At 45.6% G+C, this 20,509-nt stretch overlaps 1 protein-coding gene across 1 annotated transcript in view; it reads right to left on the bottom strand.

Moving 5' to 3' along the window:
- LOC112570005 overlaps nt 1-20,274 on the bottom strand; it is a 54,552-nt gene extending 34,278 nt beyond the window's left edge. The window contains exon 1 of the mRNA XM_025248153.1: nt 19,361-20,274. Within this exon, the coding sequence (XP_025103938.1) occupies nt 19,361-19,667 (307 nt within the window). The 5' untranslated portion in view covers nt 19,668-20,274. The remainder of the gene's footprint in view (nt 1-19,360) is intronic.
- Nucleotides 20,275-20,509: the final 235 nt, after the last annotated feature.

The following is a 20,509-nucleotide window of genomic DNA, read 5'->3' as shown; positions in this document are numbered from 1 at the left end:
CGTGTGACCTCATCTGACGAAACATTATGAACCAAGTGCCGACGTTCAGCTTCATCGCCGAAATCCTCTCCACGATTCTCTACATTCTCTCTCTCTTTCTGTCTGTGACTCAATCACCGACACACGCGTTGTGAACGGATAACCTACCCACGCACGCACGCTCACACGCACACACGCACACACACACCAGACTGGAGGCATGCCGAGCGAGGAGCAATGCAGGACATGATGAACATGTGGTATGAGTTTAGCCGCCGCTCACACCGCGATTATTGCCCGACAAGCATCCGCTCGCACATACACCAGCTTCTCTCTCTCTCGCCCCTACACGTGATGGCGGTTGTAGGTATGTCGACGAGTTCTTCTCAGGAGAGGGAATGTGTGCAGAGGGAGGGGTGGAGGAAGGCAGACTATGCTCCCACCCACGCAATTCCACGATGGAGTCAGAAGTCAGCTAATGTAAGGGGCTACCAGTTTCTTAACGCCCACCCTATTAACTGGCGTGAGTGAAAAATGTTTCCTTTCCTCCATCCGGTTAAGGAAAGAAAAAAAACCTCCACAAACATGGAATAGACCGGTAAAGACAGGCCGATAAAGGGAGGAGAGATCACATATCGCACTGCGTCAAAAGGTCATCAGTTTAGACGCCACATTTAGTCAGCTTTGACACTTACTTTTGACGTCCATAAGTTAGTCAGCTTGACGTCACATGTTAGGCAGTTATGACGCCCACACGTTAGTCAGCTTGACCTCACATGTTAGTTATGACGCCCATAAGTTAGTCAGTTATGACGTCTACACGTAAGTCGTGACGCCACAAGTTAGCTATGACGCCCACACGTTAATCCATTTTGACGTCAGCTAAGCATTATCTGAGCTGACGTAATAATCACGTAGGAGGGCCGCACTGACGTCTCCTCACTTGCAGCGCGCGAGCCCTGATGCGTTCGAGTTCTGACGCCTGCGCACGCATCCCACAGGAATTCCCCAGACCGAAGCAAACCGCCAAACTACGAGTTACATCTGGCGTGTGGGCGTCACGACCCCACGCGACATCCTTCACCCCAACAACTGGAGATGACCTTCACCCACAGCACACAATTATCGGTAATTCCTGTTGCCCGGAAGTTGTTCATAACCCACCTCTCTAATTTCTAACATCAGTTAGAAGGAGCGAGAAAGTGAGCGTTCATTGGAATTGGACCCAACAACTCGTCGCTGCCTGCGGCGGAAACCACCACCAACACCACCAACACCTACGACGACGACGACCACCACCACAACCCCATTTCTCACATTACAACAGATACCAAAAATATAACAAAAGCCGCAAAGCCACACTCGGGACGACGATGATAAGTGAAAGGTCAATGAGAAATATTTCTGTTCTCCTAGTCTCCTGCATTTCGCCTGATGATGCGCCTGACAGGAGTCCGGAGGTTACTTTCCGCAATATCACGTGATCGATAGCCCATCACGCATGCTGTGACCTTTCACTGATGCTGCTGTATGTGTGCAGCCACCTGCCCTCGGGACCACAGTCATTTTGCTAAGAAAAGGGTCGTCGAGAAACAGAATTCTCTCGCCTTGTACATGTTTTAAAAATAGAATCATCAGAGATAATAAAGTGTAATGGCGGACTTCCGGTTACAATCATGGCGCGAGTCTAGTCATAGGCTGTTTCACTACCACTCGCTTTTAGAAAGAAATGTGATGCTAGCTAGCACTGTGCTCCTCTCTCCCACTCTCGCCAACACTCTTCCTCTTCCTCCCGACATACTTCCTTCTACATTCCTTCCCCACTATTCCCTCCTTCGCCTTCTCCAGTGCATGGAGGTTGCTGTCTTCCGGAAGTGGCAACAACTAGAATCGGCTTTGCAAGGTTGGATGACGAAGAAAAAACCTGAAATCAAAGTGTCCCGCTTGGTGAGAAAACATGTCCAGCGTCTGAAGACAACTCAAAAAGAGGAAAAAAATGACAATGATGTGGCGTTCTTGTCATTTCCCTCTCTACTCAGACGAAGGACAGTCTAAACTTAGTAACATTGGGGCTGACACAGGGGGTCATGATGTCACGGGCAGGGGGAAGCTCGCAGCAGCCGCAGCTTGTTCCCCAGCAAAAAACATTCCACTTGTGTATTTCGCAGTCTTTATCATTCTGCCAACTGTTTTCATCCCCACACGAAATCGGAGATTTATGTCAGGCTCGTCCGACGTTTGGTTACCAGCAGACAGCAGACGACAGCTGACAGCCACCCACTGCCCTGGTGCCCGGGCATGGCAGTCAGCAGGGGGCACGTACACACTGTGCCATGGCATCGTCCGCTGTCATCGTGTGAGTGTGTTTACAGGGAAAACGTTGGTAATTATCATCCCCGACCCCTGTAGTCATGGTGACCCCGCGGGCTACAGTCGCTAGGATGGAGTTTCAAGTTTCTCAAACTGACTTCCGCCATCGTCCGGTGCAACAGGCATCAACAGCACTCAGATAACACACACAGACATACACATCACTCACATAACACATACACACCACTCACATCACATGTTGCCAGCAAGTGCGGGGGTGGCTATTCCTCCCCTCCCCGAGAAGTAACGATGGCGTGGACTGCTGTCTGATGTTTGCCAGTCACATCCGGTACGGGGGCCCAGACGACACTCCCTGCATACATTCCTACACCACGGAGTGTGATGGTGTACTCACCACCTGTAGCCTGTAGCCCTGTCAGCACACCCGGTACTGCACTCTGTCAGTTCCTAACATATGTACATCTCGTGAGGTCACTCAGTGCACCTCCCTTCGCCCTCACCAACAGGTTGGCCTCGGAGTCTGACAGCGAGTTGAATGCCACTTAACCTTTTGCAAGTCTCTTTAGAGAGTATGTCATGAATGCGATTTTACAACAGGTGGGGATAATATATATATGGAGCCTGAATATTATGGGGACAAAAGTGAGTGATACTTACGTGTGGGACATCCCGAATGACGAGAATAGACAGAGCGAACACACAACACAGAAAGCAGAAATAACAGTCGTGCACATGTACATAATATACTACATTACAGTCTATTGCTCTCCCCGATAAGAGACAGAGAAGATGAGAGAGATGACAGGACACACGACAGGCTGAGAGAGAGGATGACACATGTCACACTTGCAGAGAAATACAGACACGACACACAACAGACACAATGACAAACAAGCAGACACACAAAGCAAAGACAGGCTGATACATTAAGTGAATAATTATTAACATTCAGTCAACAAGAGAGATTCAGTAAAAAAAAAAAACTCAACAAACTGCCACTTCACACAGGAGGATCATTAATTCTCCCATTAAGCGACCACACAACAAAAAGCTTTATTCAGCACTTGCAGCGATCAGAAATAAGCATCGGCGCAGTTACAGTTGAATGTGAGGAAGAATAAAACTCTTCTGCTTCAAATGTCATTGGCAAAGCCGAAGCAATGGCCATGGAATCCGTGGATTGTCATCGTAACGAGGGCTCAGTGTGTGCAATATTCTATCATACGCCAACATGTACAGCGTGTGTGTCTGGTATTCCTCGACTCAAATAGATAAGGCGATGACAGTGGATGTTCCTGATGATAGGAGGTGTCTCTGATTTTCCACATTTTCCTCTCCAATCAATGCATTAACTATGGTGAGTTTGAATATTTGTCTCTTCAGAAAACTGTTCCTTCAGCTAATGATGTCTGGCTGCCTGTATCACGTGTTAATGTTTCCAGTTTTTTATGATTTTTTGTATCAGTTTTATGACTTTCACACCAGCAGCAACATTCCGCTGATGACAGTCGCTGACCGAGACAGTCCGAGTGAAAAGCTTGCAGGCACAGTGACCAAGGACCGAAGACCCTAAACTCCTCTTTGTGACCTGCCCTCGCTGTTAAGCCCTCTCAAATCAGGAAACATGGCTTTCTGGCTAAGCTCTAGTTCCTTTGTAGTGTGTGAGCTTTTCTTTGTGGAATGACTAACGACTATGTTCCAAAGACCTGAATATAGTAGGTCAACACCTACCGTCAACGTTGGCACAGATGGCAATAGGACACAAGCTATTGAACAGACGTGGGAGACTAGGACTAAAAAAAGAATAAAATATTATGGGATTCCGCGTGTGTTTTATCGTCGATGAAAGCCGGTGTGACTTTTTGATGGCCAATCTTTCATCTGACTTGTCCCTCTTGCCCATCATGAGTGGCAAGCAAGACAAGAGTGTTCTTGTCAGTTGGATGAGCAGGACACGTTAAGCACAGGGCATGACTGAAATACTGAAATATATTACAACTGAAGTGCGTATTGAAGTATATTATGACCAAAAAGACATACTGAACATAAAACCTGGTTAACAATGTTTACTGATGTTCACAATTTTCTGTAGGTGGGGTCGAGAAGTTGTTCATTTGCGCATGCCTATCATCTGGCAAGATGTGAATCACCAGCAACTCACTTGCCACGGGTTGCTTTGTTGCTGTGATGCACACTGTCGGACATGGCACTGAGGGAAACGTCACAAACTGAGCATGCAGACGACAGTTACAGTGCCACGTCACACACCGCCTGCCGATGACTAACGGTTATGATGACGTGTACCTACCTGCACGGCCAGGACAGGCTCTTTGTCTCTTGCAAATTTGCCGTTTTGTAAAGGAATGTAAAAACTTTTAAATTAACCGAAAAAATGACAGAACAGCACCAAAACTGTAACACTCAGATACCGAGCACTTATAAATAAATCACTTTCATCTAAACTACAGCATGTTGCCTGAATAACGAGGGTGAGCTGTAGACAGTCTCGTGTCAGGCAGCAGTGTTCTGACAAACATCATCTTGGTCCGCATGTCCCCCTCCAACAACAAGAACAAAATAAAATAAAAAAACCCCGTAATAAAATCTCTGCTATGCCATCAGGCAACAATAAAATTTGTCGATGAGTTGATAATGCGTGTGCACTGAATATGAAACACGCGGATCTCGCTTTATCCTCCACTTTATTCCATCCGTGCCACAGAGCCTGGCGAGAGCTACAGAGAGGTAGTGTGAATGATGCATTCTTGGTCCTTGATGGCAACTACACGACTGTAGCCTGCAACTATATACGACTGTAGCCTGAATAATATAAGACTGTACCCTGCAACTACACGACTGTACCCTGTCCACATCAACGTCTCTCTCCGGGACTGTGGCGGCTTGGGTTCCATGACGTCACGGCATGCCATGGCGGACACCTCCGACTCCATCTCCCAAAAAAAGGAACGCCGTTGGTGGAAGTGGGCGGTGGTGATGGTGTGTCTGTGCGTCTACCTGTTTCGCGAAGATGCCCTCCGACAACATCGACAAGCAACCTCCACATCTTGCTATCGCTCCCGACATTATAATCTTCGATGCCCCCAAGTCGTCCCTTGTTCTACCGAATGGTTCGGCGCTCGACATGTCAAACTAACCCTCTCCCCACCACCCCAACACACATCCCAGCCCCTCTCCGACCTCTGTTAGCATCAGCGACATACAGAAGTAACACCTGACAGCCGCATACACTTTTAATGATGCTGGCTGTCGACAGCCACAAGTGGGGGCCGGTGTCAGCAGCACAGTCCCCGAGGAAATCAATTCCTGTGTGCGACATGGTTCGCAGCCAAATACAAAAGTTCGCCGAAATTTTTTTTTACTCCAATTGTGTCCATGGTACGCCGATCTGGGGTCAGCCTGCACACTGACCTTACAGATGGCGGATGAGGGCGGTCTACCTCCATGGCGATGACTGAGGGTCTGTGGGCACGTGCGACATCTTGGTACTAAAGTTGCGATCATCACTGAGTGTCGCCAGCGAGAGATCATTCATCTTCGTTGTTTACTCTAAACAGTCGCTGCAAGCAAGGAACTGCGCATGTCTTAAACAGCGGAAGTTGATGACTACTGACTGACAAACTCTCAGGGATCTGTGCTCCACTGACCACTACTCGAAATGGTCAAGCATGAATGATTTTCCTGATCCTAACCCTCATCACCAACATCATCATCTACCTCCGACTTGCTACTCTGCCCTCGCAGAAGCTGAGCACAATGCAAACTTTAAGAAAAGCAAAGAAAGAAAGCAAAAACACGTTTCGCACCGTCCGTTACCCTCGGACCACCTACGATTCGCTGCTCCACATCTTGGTGTGGACTTGCCTGGCGCTTGGGAACCTCCTCCGAGTGGCTGCCAAAGTCAACACAACAACTAGAACTGAATTATTCTCTCCAGGCTTCCGAGAAGAAGTGGATGCCGAGGAGGAAAGAAAGAGTGGAGAAAGGAAAGGAGGTGTGGGTGTGTGGATGGGGGAGGGATCGGCAGCGCGGTAACAAGAAATGGTGGAGGTGGGAGGTGGAGGAGAGAAAGCTGGAGGTGCAGACAGGCCGGCGCGGTGCCATCGTCATCCACGACACAAGCGGCTGTTCCTAGAGTCTGAGTTCCTACAGTAGTCCTCCAGGTTGTGTCAGCTGACAGCAGTTTATGACGACATCAACGTCCTCATTCCTCCCACTTCTACCCGCCACCAGGCGCCGCCACTGCTGTGTGCTTGCAGACACCAGATGATTGGTGCCACTGCTGTCTACAGACACCAGCTTGCTGGCACCATTGTTGTCTACAGACACCAGCTTGCTGGCACCATTGTTGTCTACAGACACCAGCTTGCTGGCACCATTGTTGTGTACAGACACCAGTTTGTTGATATCTGATTGTCCCGTCCCTCGTCTCTACCGAGCTCACACCACTTGCTGTTGGTGTCGGGTGGCGGTAACAGCTTGGCACTGTCAGCCATTTTGTTGGTTGAAGTTTGCTGAGCGATGCCTTCTTCTGTTCCCAGTCCTCCAGCTTGATAATTTGATCGAGTATCTTATGATGCTGCTTTGTATGGGCTGCTCTACATACAAGATACTAACTTGATTTTCTAACAGCTGCTAAAAGACGGGTCATGACCCTCGAAAGGGCTTTTTCTGTTGGACGAATGATATCAACTCTTATCTTTGCCTCACAACACCCTTTCATCCTTTTGATGCAAAATGTTCAACCTATTGTCATAAAATGTTCCGCCTAGGACCACGAGAAGAAACAGCTGTGGCTGCAACTAGGAAGAGAAACAAGATCTTTCGGAAAGAACGATAGACCAGAGACAAGGCGGATAACTCATAAAGTGCAAAAAATAAAAAAAAAAAAAAAAAAATAAATAAAATAAAACATAAAATTAAAGAAGCAGATGACAAGTGGAAGAAGTGCTGAAGCTGTTTTAGTTTATAGATGCATGTGGAGGCCTTTACACAAAACAAAGCAAAATCTGAAGCGGAAAGGTTACCATCAAGTTGAAAGGAAAGAAGAAAGAAATTCCTTTAAAATAAAAAACAAAAGCAGAAACACCAGCAAAGCTCCTGCAATAAAATATAAAAGTCTCTTGAGGTTTTTGGCGGACAAGATACAGGATGATCGGCGACAGGTTATCGATTCTCCTCCGCAGCAATAAAAATTAAAAAGTCTTAATAGAGCGCCACGATGTTTAGTGGGCGAGATACAGGGTTATCGGCGACAGATCATTGATTTCCCTCCCTTGCCTTGCCCACCGCACCACTCCACCCCTCCTGCCGCTCATCACAACGGTCGGCGGTGTATCGTCGTCTCCAGAAGCAGAAGAACTGCAGCAGCTGCACGTCGCTGCAGGCGGTCTGGAATGTTCTTTCCCGTCATCAGAGTCCCGCCAGGCGGCGCTGCTTTGAAGAGAGGTGTGTCGGTTGGTGCAGGAAATCTCTCGTCGGAAGGCACTTCACAGAACCACGCCACGTGAAGCGCGAGAAGGTGAATTAAATGTACTTCGCCGTCCTCTCCTTTGAAGACTATCAGCGCGTGCTGTCACGTCACGCACTGCTGCCCCCTACAACAAAGTGCCGCTGGTAGGTGTACCGACAGCAACGACGACAACAACCCACCCACAGAAATTACTGTGTGTCGTCAAACACCCACACAATATGTCCAGCAAGCTTTCATTCACACAGGCTTCATTATGGCCGTTGTCGTGCCCCTCCCTTCCCTAGTGTCCTCCCCCCGTGTCTCCCTCTGGCGGATGTGACAGCGATGAAGACAGGACCTCAGTGTGCGATGTCTGAGGGAGGGAAAGGCCTGTAATGAGCGCTGGTGGGTGGTGGGTAATGGGTGGGAGGTGAGTGCGAGGTTTTATTTATTTTTTAGTGTTTCGGACAGAAAGGAGGATGGTAGATGGAGGGGAAAATGTCGCCTGTGATCCTGTTAATGCTTTATAGAAATCTGTTAAAATTTGATACACAAAATGTTCACATGTTAATATTTACACGGTTTCCAATAAAGTATTCTCATCGTTCACCTTAATTCTAAAAAAAAAATTTACTTAATAAAGTGTCTGAAATAGTTTTGATAATTTTTTTAAAAACTTTCCTCACAGACAGAACATCTTATAATCTGACAAAACTTTCGCAAACGCCCCTTAAGTGGAGTGTTTCTGTTATGTATGGCGAAGACAGGCCTCGAGCAATCATTAAATTTCAAGGAAGATGGATAAAGACCTATTAGCCTATAGCACGTCACCGCCACGGACCACCCAGCACGTCACACAACACTTCACTGAACGACACGCCGGACCCTCGCCACTGTAAAGGTCGCAGGTCAAACTAGGAGCTGGGGTTCATTACAACCACCAGGCCACTGATAGCCATCTCTCATCAGCATCTTTCACACGTGCTGACGGTGAGAAGATAAAAAAAAATTGTTAAATAAGTTTACATTATTAACAACAAAACGTACGCGGTATAAATAATGCACGAGGCGACCTTTACAAGCCTTGAAACATTTACAAAAACACAAGTCCAGCCATCTGCAGGTAAAGATATTCTTAAAATTTATCTTAGTCGGGAATTTAAAAGTGATCCCCCATGTCACTGGACGCATGCTGCGTCAGTCCGTCCATCATACACTCGCACACACAACAAGATGTAAGACGTCAGTCTGACGCAGCTTGAGCAAGCAAGCTTCATCATCTGATGTTTAAAGGTGGAATGGATGGCGAGAATGGAAGCGATGGAAAAAGCATGCTTCTTCCTCCATCGACAGTAAACTTCTTTCCCCTGGGCAAATCGATTTCTACTCAAGGCCCATCATCCTAAGCACCGCTGAATAATTGATGAGTCTATCTTACGGAAATGACGTAATCCTCTTATCTGCTTTATTATCGGCATTCATACGAAGTCGACATTCCTTCTGATCTTCATAATAGCCTTCTTTTTTTTAAAAAAAAAAGCTGACGGTGCATACATGTGTCTGTCATTCACTAACTGCTCCAAGACGAGTCAGCAGAGATTCCTGACGTCCAGCAACTATTTGCTTCCCACGGCAACACAGCCCTCGCCAAGTCTCCATCTCCACGTCTCCCCCAGACAATGGATCAGCTACACGGGCCAGTATGGGGCCCGAACCTCACCTCCTTCTGCTACTTTGGACTTTTTTTTTCTCTCTCTCTCTCTGGCTCTGGCGTGCCAAGTCCACAACACGCGACCACATCATGAACAGCATCTGGGAAAAGAAGTGCGCGCGAAGCAAAGGGGGTGGACAGGGGCGGGGGAAAGGGGTGGATGGGGTGGAGTTAATTTGGAGGTTGGTTGGAGCGGTCTCCTGCAGCAAGAAACCTCTGTTAGCATTGCAGCCCTGACGAACTGGGTTTGTCGACACCAGCGTCCTTTTTGCTGATAGCGACTGGCGCGTGCAGTTTAGGAACCAGGGGCCGCTGGCCTCCGGATTTCCCGGCTGTTGCTCGGTTTCCAATCGATTTCCAATAAAAATAAAGTCGTGGTGTCGGGGTTCTTATCTCTCTCATCATCAGTACTCAGTACTATGCCAGTCCTCGCGTGCTCCGTCTTGTCCAAGCTGAGGGGCAAAGGTCACACTGTCGGGAATCATGGACAATGTAGGCACATGTACAACACATCAAGGTAAAACAAAAGTAGAGTAAAAATAACAAGTTGGGTTAGATGACATGTTAAACTGTATACCCGGTGTACTTTATATAGATGAACACAAGTATGACAACAAATGTGTATACACCAAAGCTCTAATCATTTTCACTGGATCGCGTCCCCTTTATTCAAGATGAAATGACGAAACAACAACTATTGTCCTTTCTAAATAAAAGGGATTTTTCTGCTTAAGCAAACATGAGTTCACCATGATAGTTATTTGTTCAGGAGAGCTGGTGAGGCCCTCCATGTTCTCGCTCGTCCTCAATGGCAACAGCTGTCGAGCACTTCTCCTGATTGTCTCCCGCTTTCTAACGGAAAACGAACACATGTGGCGTGATCGGTGTCCATCATGATAAAGGGGGGCTTTCAATTCTCTTTCTTTTTTTTTCATTCCTTTTAATTCTTTCTGTCGTCGTTTATAAAGTCTAGACAGTTTTTTTTAACTGGCATTTTTTTTAGGCTGACGTCAGCAATTTCGATTAAACGTTTTGACATTTTGAAGACAGGGAGATAGTTCAAGGGTCAGCCTAACACTAAGAGTAGTAAACCATCATTAGTTGCAAAAAATGACAGTGTTTGGGTTTTGTTGAATGCCCTTTGAAAAGAGAACTAGCGCTTGCTTTGTAATCCCGCTGATGAAGATGGACAGCAGCCGTCAGCAGGCGCGTGCAGTTCGAACTACAGGAGGAGAGGAGGGAGGAGGGGCAAGGCGGGGCACTGGGGCGGACGAGACGTGTCACTCTCTCTCGATTGCTGGGTACACCCAAAGTCAGGTCCCTGCAATCTAATCAGGGAACTGTTTTCCCGTGATTTGAGTGAAACCACAGCTGTGTACATGTGGCTCATCTCAAAATGTCTGCCGAGCTCTCCTGTCAGCCTCCGCCTTCAGCATGTTGCCTCCCGGTAACAGAAATCCCGTACAGGCTGAACTGACAAATAATACATTTTAAAAACATTTTTTCGAGGGTTTGCGCAGAGAAGAGGTATGCTGGAATTTACAGTTATTGACCTTGTAAGGTCAGGTTTTTGAGCGGAAATGAACTAAGGTCAGGGTCATGAATAAAAACCGGAAGCGGATGTACGTTTTCACATCTCACAACATGGTCTTTGGTCGGTGGAGGGAATAGACTCAACAGAGGAAGGCACGGAGAAGGGCAGCATGCCATGTAAGCTACAGCCCCGGATGTAGCTACAACGCTGTGTAGCATCAGTGTCCCACGGCTCCGACCACTGCCTGAAGATGGCGACACTATCTCGAGCTCTGCTAGGGAAAGATAACACAAAGCCCGTTACTGCTTTTGCGCCTTCCGCCGTGAGGGATGGCGCGACGTTCACGTGATCTATGACCTGCCACGCGCAATGTATTAATTCATGAGACGTGAACTACTTCCCCTCCTCTCCAGCGGCTGGGTGTTCCGACAGTTATGATAGGCAGCACTTGCTTCTGGGATCCTGATGTGGATACATTTCCCTGCTTGGACTCTTGGTGTGGATAGATACTGGCTCTTGCCTCTTGGACTCCTAACGGCTAGTATTGGTGGTTGTTGACGTCACCACGTTAACCCTGCTTAACCTTTCATCTTTAACCCCGTCACCGTCCATCCCCAAACTTAGCAGCGGGATGATGTCCCGCCAATAGAGGTGGGATTTGGAAATGGACATTTAACGAGGGAAGACGAGAAATACGCTGACAGGAAGTGATAAAGGAATTCAGTCCCTAGTGAGATATCAACAAAAGATGGCCGACACTGTAGGTCCTTGGCTCAGCCAATCATCTGCAGCATGGCACGAGCACTGAGGACTTGAGCCATCAGAAGACAAATAGTTCTGTTCGCTCAGTCAGCAACAACAGTTTCTTTGCAACAAGTAAAAGTCTCTTTGCAACACGTACCGGTCTGTTTGCAACAAAGTAACAGTTTCTTTGCAACAAGTACCGGTCCGTTTGCGACTTCTGTCGATCTGCTACCAATCTGTGGAGGTGTCACAGTTAAAGCTCAGCTACTAGTCGATAGAAGATGACAGTCATCGATCTGCTGTCATCACTGTCGTCGACTCGGCTCGTGTCCGCCAGGCGAGCAGCGTGACGTCTGTGAAGCGTCACGCACAACTCTCGTTGTAACGAGACTAAGACAGGGATTCCATCTCTCTAACGTGCTTTTCTAGCGCACTCACAGGATTGCACGTAAATACACCCACGTGTGTGTGTGTTCAAATAATATCTATAGACACAGGCAGCTGTTACATCAACATGTGACTACTTTAGGACAGTCCACTACAAGTATTTAAACTAAAGCTGCCAGTGACGTATGACGACATGAGTAAGCTTTACATCTCCAGTGTCTGTATCAAGACACGAGTAAACTTGTGAAATAATAAGCAAGCTTACGGCAGGCGGATGAAAACACATCCTTGACCTGGCGAGTGAATAATGAATCCCAAGTGCCCTACGTGACAGGTTGAGTGGCACGTGACGTGCAGCTGTGCGCTGTGTTTGTGTGTGTGTGCGCGCGCGCTGTGTTGCTACATCCTAACATGACGCATCATTGTTTAAAAATAGCTCAGCGTGAATAACTGCCAACGAATTTATGTCATGCATTTATTTTATGTTTATGTGAGAGAGAGAGAAAAAAAAAACCCAAGTTGAGACATGTCCTCAGAAGCTCACCTTTGTTTGTGTGCGTGCACTGTGTGTAGGGTGTGCAAACATGTTATGCATGAGTGTCCGCGTGCACGTGCACGTGCCTTTCTCAGATATACAGGAGACAGGTTACAAAGCCACTTCCCTGTAAGTACAAGGTCACATGACCAATTAGCAAGAGTGAGGTTGGCTTCAAATAATATAATGATTTTTCAAGGTTGGACCATCTTGAGTTTGCACTGACTGAACCTCGAGTTTCAACCCTCGCCCAGACTGTATTGCATCATCATAACAACACTGTCAGTCATCACTCAGTGTGCACTGACAAAACTTATTCATTTAACAAAATTAGTTGTGATAGATTTGATAAGTAATGTTGCTGGCTTAGGTCATGTTAATGTTGTACAAACATTATTAACATCATCGCCATCCTCAGCACCATTACTATGCCTTTAACATTGTCTTGTTTTATTCAGTGTTCAGTTCAGCTCTATGTAGATTTAGTTAAGCTCAATAGTAAATTGTATGAACTGCTATTTGTGTATAATGTCCATTTCTCCAAACCCCTCAGGGGATGAATGAATAAGTTAATGTCTAATGTCAACCCCATCTTGACTGCTGTGTGTTAACAGCATCATCAACCCTCAGCTGAATGTATACAGTCATCAACCCCACCCTGAAGGTATTGTCATCAGCCAATGTGTTCAAAGTCTTCCTGTGGCTAGCCTTACAACCACAGACATCTATAGACAGATTTCGGTGACAGAAGGAGAACAGAGTGTGCTTACACAACCAGTTCCCAACATTTCTTATCATTAGTAACAAAGGTTAGTTCCTGCTCTGTTGCTGTTGCACCAACCGATAAACAGGTGTAAGTACGTGTACTTAGACTATTTTGATGTCAGATTGTGCAGACGTTTGTTTGGCAGACTTTTTGCAGTTATAAAATTATTTAAAATAAAGTAAGTTGGTGTATTTAGAAATTATGAATGATTGCTAAATATGTGTCAGCCTAAAGCTGTACTCAAGAATTTATTATGAAACTATAAATGTTAATTCAAAGTAACAATTTTTTAAAGATTGTGGTTATTGTGTAAAAAATTGTTTGGACTACATAATATTATTTTATTTATTTTAAATTAAGTTAATAGAACTACGATTACAAGTAGGAGAGAACGACAGAATAGAAGAAATTTTGTAGGAAAAAATTGACAAAGAAGATTTTACTGCTGTGAATAAAGATCATATTTCTGCAACTGAAACAGTAACAATTTATAAAAAATATGAAGAATACAGAAACAGCCTAGAAGTGGGAAGACAACATCTGAATAATACCAAAAACAAAAAAACAAAAAAACAAGAGGCAAAGAGCAAAGGTGAATTTAGGAGCATTCTGGAAGAACTGAAAGAAATCAGACAGCTTTCTGGGAAAAAAACCTCAACAAATGCCAGACAGCTATCAAGGTATTTTTATTATCCTTTTATCACACCACAAGATGCGAATCACACATAACCAGATAGTTATCTGTTGATTCATAAGTAAATAGGCCTGCATAAGTTTTCTTAAATTGTGGAACTAGATTGTCTTGTTGTGGTTTACATTTTTGTAACCATGAATAATAGATAATAGTTCCTGTAATGCTCATGTTGTCAGCATGTACTGCTGTAAATGTTTACAGCCTCTTGACACTAGCTAAAAGATGTTTATCGACCATGTCTAATTTTAGACCATGTCCTGACCTGTAAACTATCTCAGGATTGCTTGGACATAGTCTTGTCAGCAGTCTGATGAAGCAGCATTGTAAGGATTAGCCGCATTGTGGATGGAAGTTAAGAATACATTTCTGGGTGGGTGGTAAAGAAAATTGCTTCTAAAATTATCTGTAATGTAATTGTACAGGCGAGACTGGCATCTGAGAGTCCATCTGGTGTTCAAAGTTCGAGCTATAACGCAAGACTTTGTGATACTTTATACCATCGACTGTGAATGTTATAAAAAAGTACAGTGTGGTTAGTGGGAGAAAATTGTGGGTTAGAATGCTGACTGATATTCCCACAAAGGATTTGTTTCAAGAACTCTGCGAACACATAACAAAGGAACTGAAGTTAAAGTAAACTAATATGTATTGAATTCCTTTGTGTGAAGCACTTTCACATAGTTCATCTAACCAATTACTGTAACAGTTTTATTGCTCAATACATTGAGATGCAATTAATCTTAAGTTCTATGTTATTTTTATAATGCCTTCAATCTCTTAAAAAAGCTACCATGTTGTTTTGTGTAATGCCTGCTACTTAATAAAAAAAATTGTTGCTTCAATATTGTTCACATACAGGAGTAATTTAATTTCAGTTTCCAATTTTGTATATCAAGATTGTGATCATATTTCTCACTGAAATCAATATGATTAGCACGAAGAGAAATATGAGACCATTTTGAAATTAATATAAAGAATAAATCCACATTTCCCATTTTAAATTTGCTTGCTGTCTTTGTGTAATATAAATATATCTGTGTGTGGTTAGTCTCTTTAAATAGTCTGGTGTGGAAAAGTCTTTAAATAGATATTATTTTATCCCAGCCCAGCCATGGATGCTAAACACATTGAATTAGACAGATCATTGAAATCAATCAAGCCATCAAGCAAGCGCAGGGATCGACCAATCCTTTGTTAAAAGCAGTGAGACAAAAACAACAACAATAATAATCCCAAAGAACGGAAGCGGATGGAAAAGCAATGTTGGTGAATAGTAAACAGCAATCTTTTAGCAATTAAGTTTCCAATAACTTTGACATACAGGAAAGATACATCTATGTTCAACTTTTAAGCCTACATAATAGTTTTATTTATTTTTTTTCAAGCTGCTGGAAGCGTTGGCTGCGGCGCGTGGAGGATCAATTGAGCGCGGCGGGCTCTGATGCTGGGGTCGCTGGTGGCAAAGCAAAGCAGTCCTTTATTCTTGGCAACAGGCGGATCAGTCATCAAAATCACAGTTAAAAGTCAGTTTCCGCTGCCACCTACGTCTCCATCAACCAGCGGAAATTGTTCATGTGATGTTGTTTGAGTCTGAAATAAATAATGAATATCGCACGGACAGCAATCAACCAACGAGCATTTGGGGAATCGCGCGAGCAATTAGAGGAGATTGACTGGCGGGTATTGGCTTGAGACAAAGGTCTGCTGTAATATATCTTTCCCTTTCACTCCCTCCTGCCCTGCCTCACACAAGTTTCTAACGCTTAATTCTTGGGTCGTGTTGGGCTTCATAGTTTATAAGAACTGCCTGAAGCGATATATACATACAGTGTATGTACAGTGGTTGCAATGTACACACCCTGGATGGAAACATCCTAGAGGTGCAACTGTCACACTCACGAAGTCTTCAGTGGAGTCAAATGAAAAGGAACAACACTAGGTCATGAACGATGTCCTACATCTCTGTGACTAAAGGAAGGCGTTGAATGTAAGAAAAAAACCAAACATGAAGCAGTTTTCAAGTATAAGTACAAAGAAGGGAATTGTGCATCAGGGAAGTGATAAAGGGAGGCAGGGACAACTGGATCGAGGGCCAATGTCGAACCATAAGAGGAGGGAATGGCACTGGGTGACAGCATAAAGGCCTATCTGCTATTATGGACCATCAATAAAACAAGTCAGCACAAAAACCCTCGATCATCAAAGACGGCAACGGCCGCCTACTCGCAGAAAGCACTGTTGAATACAGCTGATGAGCTGAATATTGCAAAGACCTGTACAGTTTCCAGCTGAAGACAAGACGCTAGACATCCTTCAAAACAACCAGACTAGAACCAGCAAAACTGCAGACCTTCTAGTGAATCTAGTCCTAGGAAGAGACTCAAAGAGCGGAACGCAGTGTGAAGACAGGAAAGTCACAGGACGCTGACAACGACACACGTGACCTGCTCCAGCAGGGTGGACAGGAAATAACAAGGCTTTCATTGCTCTGTGCCACATAATCTGGGAATGCAAGAATGGTCAAAACAATAGACACAGTCACTAGACACACTTTTCAAACAAAAGAAAAGCGTAAACAATGGCACGACTACAGAACAATCAGCATGATCAGCCACCCAAGCAAAGTCCTGCTGCAGGTCATCAGAACCTCAACATCACCACCGTTAGGTTCAGACCAGGTTAGGAGCACAGCAAAGCAGATCTTCAACTGTTGCATCCTGCTAGAGATGCACCTTCAGCATCAGAGGGGCCTCTACCACAGGCGGCATATGACAAGAGTCTGGCATGAGGGGCTTTGGCATGTGATTCAAAAATTCAACTTCGAAGAGGGTCTTGTCCAAGTCACTCAGCGCTGTGTAAGAGCTCGTGAACACAGTATCGGGAGTTTTCTTTCATGACAGTAGGCGTCCATCAATGGCGCCCTCTATCACCTGCGCTGTTCAACATCCTCAAGAACACACAGGGAGCATAAACCAGCGACTTTGTACCCCTCCCCCTCCAACGACCGGTACCAGTCGAGGGACGATTGACTGACAGAGTTCATTACCTGCATTCTGTCGTATTATTAAATTATATATTCATTGACCTTCTATGATTTTCAAGCATTCAAGTCTGCCCTCCTTCAACATGGCTTTTTATAAACCAGATGTGTCGATAATGTCACTTTTTTTTCTTTCTCAATAACACACAGACCCACATGCACTCGAACACCCACGCAAACACCTGAGCATGTGGAATACATGTTTATTCTCTGTGTGAGTGCATCAGAGACAGAATGAGCGAGACAGACAAAGAGAGTGTGTATTTTTCTGCAGACCCAACTGAAAAATAAAAGTCTCGCTGTTTACAAACTACAAACCTTAATATTTGCATGCGATGCAAATGTCAGAGAGACAGAGAGACAGCGACTGCGAGTGTTTTGCTCGCTTATAAAGCTGACAACACCTGGAGGCCTTGTCCAACCCCCTCATAAATTTCTCCTGTTTTTTCCCTTATTACAGCACCTGGCAGTGTGTTCTGACTGCCGCCAGTTGATGCTCGGCCAGCAAGTAGTGCCCGTGAACTCCCTGTGTTGTTTCTTGTACACAGGCGCGAGCAGGCCCCTGGCGCGCGGACTTGCGCAACGACTGTTCGATGCACGTGCTGCACGCCAAGATGTCACGTGTCGAGGCGGATCCTACCGGAAATGCAGATATCTGTTGTCAGTTGAAGGAGGTGGCAAATCATGGCTTAATGGACTCACCGCTGTCTTCTTGCGTTTTTAGAACTCTCTCCCCAACCCACCCTTGCCCTTCCTCTCCACACAGGTGAGCACACAGCAAAAATGTCTTCTCCACAGTAGAGTACCTGACAGCATGGAGCTCATGTCGAGAGGGAAAATGGAGAAAAAAACCAGAACAGTGCACAGAGAAAAGGCTGGAAGACAGGACGAGCAGCATGAACAAGACCAGCGGGTATGTGAGAACCATCATGTTGTGGTGGCGCACATCGTCGGTTAACGAGAATAGACGAGTGACAGCAATGTTGTTGCCTTACACCACTCTACGGCGATAAAGTTTAACAAGAAGCATCAACCATTGTCATAAATGTGGAACATTTGAAACAGCGAGCCTGTCACTGTTCTTAACTCGGTGATGTATAAAACGAAAAAAAAAAAAAAAAAAAAAAAAGAAAACGTTGTCTACGAACACGATAAGAGCTTCATTAAAACCGGTCAAATATAAAACATGGTTTGCGGTAGGTTGGTGAGCAAATAAGTAATGGTTTAACTTCTCGTAAACGTCTTCTTAAAGTTAGTAAGAGTAGTCGTTCTTTGTGTAACAAAGTGAAAGCAATAACGACAAGCAGAATAGAGAAAAAAAATTAATGAATAAATGAGGGTTAAACGACTACGCGGACATCGAGAAGGCCTGAGGTACAACACGGAAAGGAAGAAGAAGAAGAGGAGGCGAAATGAGAAGCAGGCAGTTGGTGCTCTGCACATTGCAAAGGCAAGAGGAATGAAGAAGAAAGAGAAGGTGGAAAAGCAAGGGTCAAGTGATACAGGACAGGGACAGGTAATGGAGAGCGAGAAAGAAGGACTTGCAGACAGGTTTTCTCAAGAAAGCAAGTCGCGTATCTTAAACAAAAAACCTCCTTAGACCAAACAATCCCATTAAATCCCATAAAAAAAACTACAAATCTCATCTTTCAACCACATTAGCTGGAATTTCAGACCAAAATAATGAAACTTTAAGAGGCCAGAAGTTTCGATAGCAGATCGAAACTAAAAAAGGAGAACAAAAACAGAGAGTCTCGAAACGCAAGAACAGAAAATGTCGATGAAAAGGAAAAAAAATTCTGTAACGACTGAGACGAGGTCAATAAAATGTAATAATAAGCAGTGATTTACCTTTATTTCGTACTCAAGAAAAAAGATGACAGACGTCACCATGCCCAGAAACAAACAACAGCTGCGACGTCACCATGCACAGAAAAACACTAAACTATGACGTCACCATACAAGAGAACACCTAGCAACTGTGACGTCATGGATTGAAATGAGTTTGCTTACACTGTGACGGTGTCAGAACTAAGGTATACGTTGAGCCATGACCGTACACATACACAGCAGCTGTGACGTCACAGCTCTAGCCTCTTTCTGGGCATGGAGGTATCAGAAGTCAGGTCGACAGACAATCATGTGACATAATACGTGAGCAGTACTCACCCTCGTTTTGTCCTGCTCCTTCCTCCGAGGTTACCAGCTGCACGACACAGCTGCCCGGCACTTCTGTCTGACTGTGTGACGTGCGCGCCGCCCCTGGCGAGGTTTGGTGGCCGTGGGGCCCGCCAGTCTCCACCAGCGTCGTCTCGCACACCACCTCCACCACCGCCTCGCCGTCGTTGTTGTCAACGTCGAAGTCTGTCTCACGTACGTATGTCTCGTCGATCTTCAGGCACGCTTCCTCGTCCTGTTCGTCGTCCGCGATGATACCTGCCACGAACTCCGCTGACATGCTCTCTCGCTCGTACATCACAACCTGTCCATCGGCCAGCTCGTCGACCCCGTCATCGCCGTGCCACCTTTTTGAAGGCCACGCTTCCGGTGACGAGTCTGGCCGACCGCCTCTCGCCTCTCGGCCATCACACTGACCAGCGGACTGTCAACACACTCGCAGACGTTGGCGGCAGTCGTGACGGAGTCAGTGGCGATGTAGTCGTCGTCTTCACTAGCAGAACTTCCAACTCCCTCCGCACACCTCTGCTGATCGACCGAGGCCTCTGGGGCAGGAAGACCGCAGGCTGTGGGATCCTCTACACCCGCTGGGTCGCCACATTCGGATTTCGGGGTGCCAGTGCAGTCTGTCAGCGTGAGATGCGGGTAGGAGCTGTAGAAGGCACAGACAGACAGCACCATCATCATCGTCTGGTGTGGTAGCCCCCTGACCACAGGTAACGTCTGTAAGATTTACATCCACCGCTGTGAGGCGGCAGTGGCACCACGGCGATCGTGTCAGGTAAATTCCCATGCGTTGAACTCTGGGACCAACAGTGATTGTCCACCTGTGCACACACCTGCTTCACAAAGCCTCACTTCAGAATGTTATCGCCGAGACTATTCCTGGCTGCCAGACGACTGAAGGTCCGAGAAAGCATGTAAAGTTCAGTTAATTAGTGTCAAGCAGGTTCTGCAAAGTTCGAAAAAAATTTTTATTTGCAATATCCATGTGATGCAAAACACGACACAAATAACAAATTATTTACAAAATACTCAAAAAAATACGACAAAGACAGCAAGTATCTACCAAATACTTCAAGAAATATTGAATCTGAGCAAGCACTCACCTCATACAAGAAAAAAAACCAAACAACAACA

Source organism: Pomacea canaliculata, linkage group LG8 (assembly GCF_003073045.1).
Source record: "Pomacea canaliculata isolate SZHN2017 linkage group LG8, ASM307304v1, whole genome shotgun sequence".
Lineage (NCBI taxonomy): Eukaryota > Metazoa > Mollusca > Gastropoda > Architaenioglossa > Ampullariidae > Pomacea > Pomacea canaliculata.
Note: the sequence above shows the minus strand (reverse complement) of the source record. Positions and strands in the feature narration are given on the sequence as shown.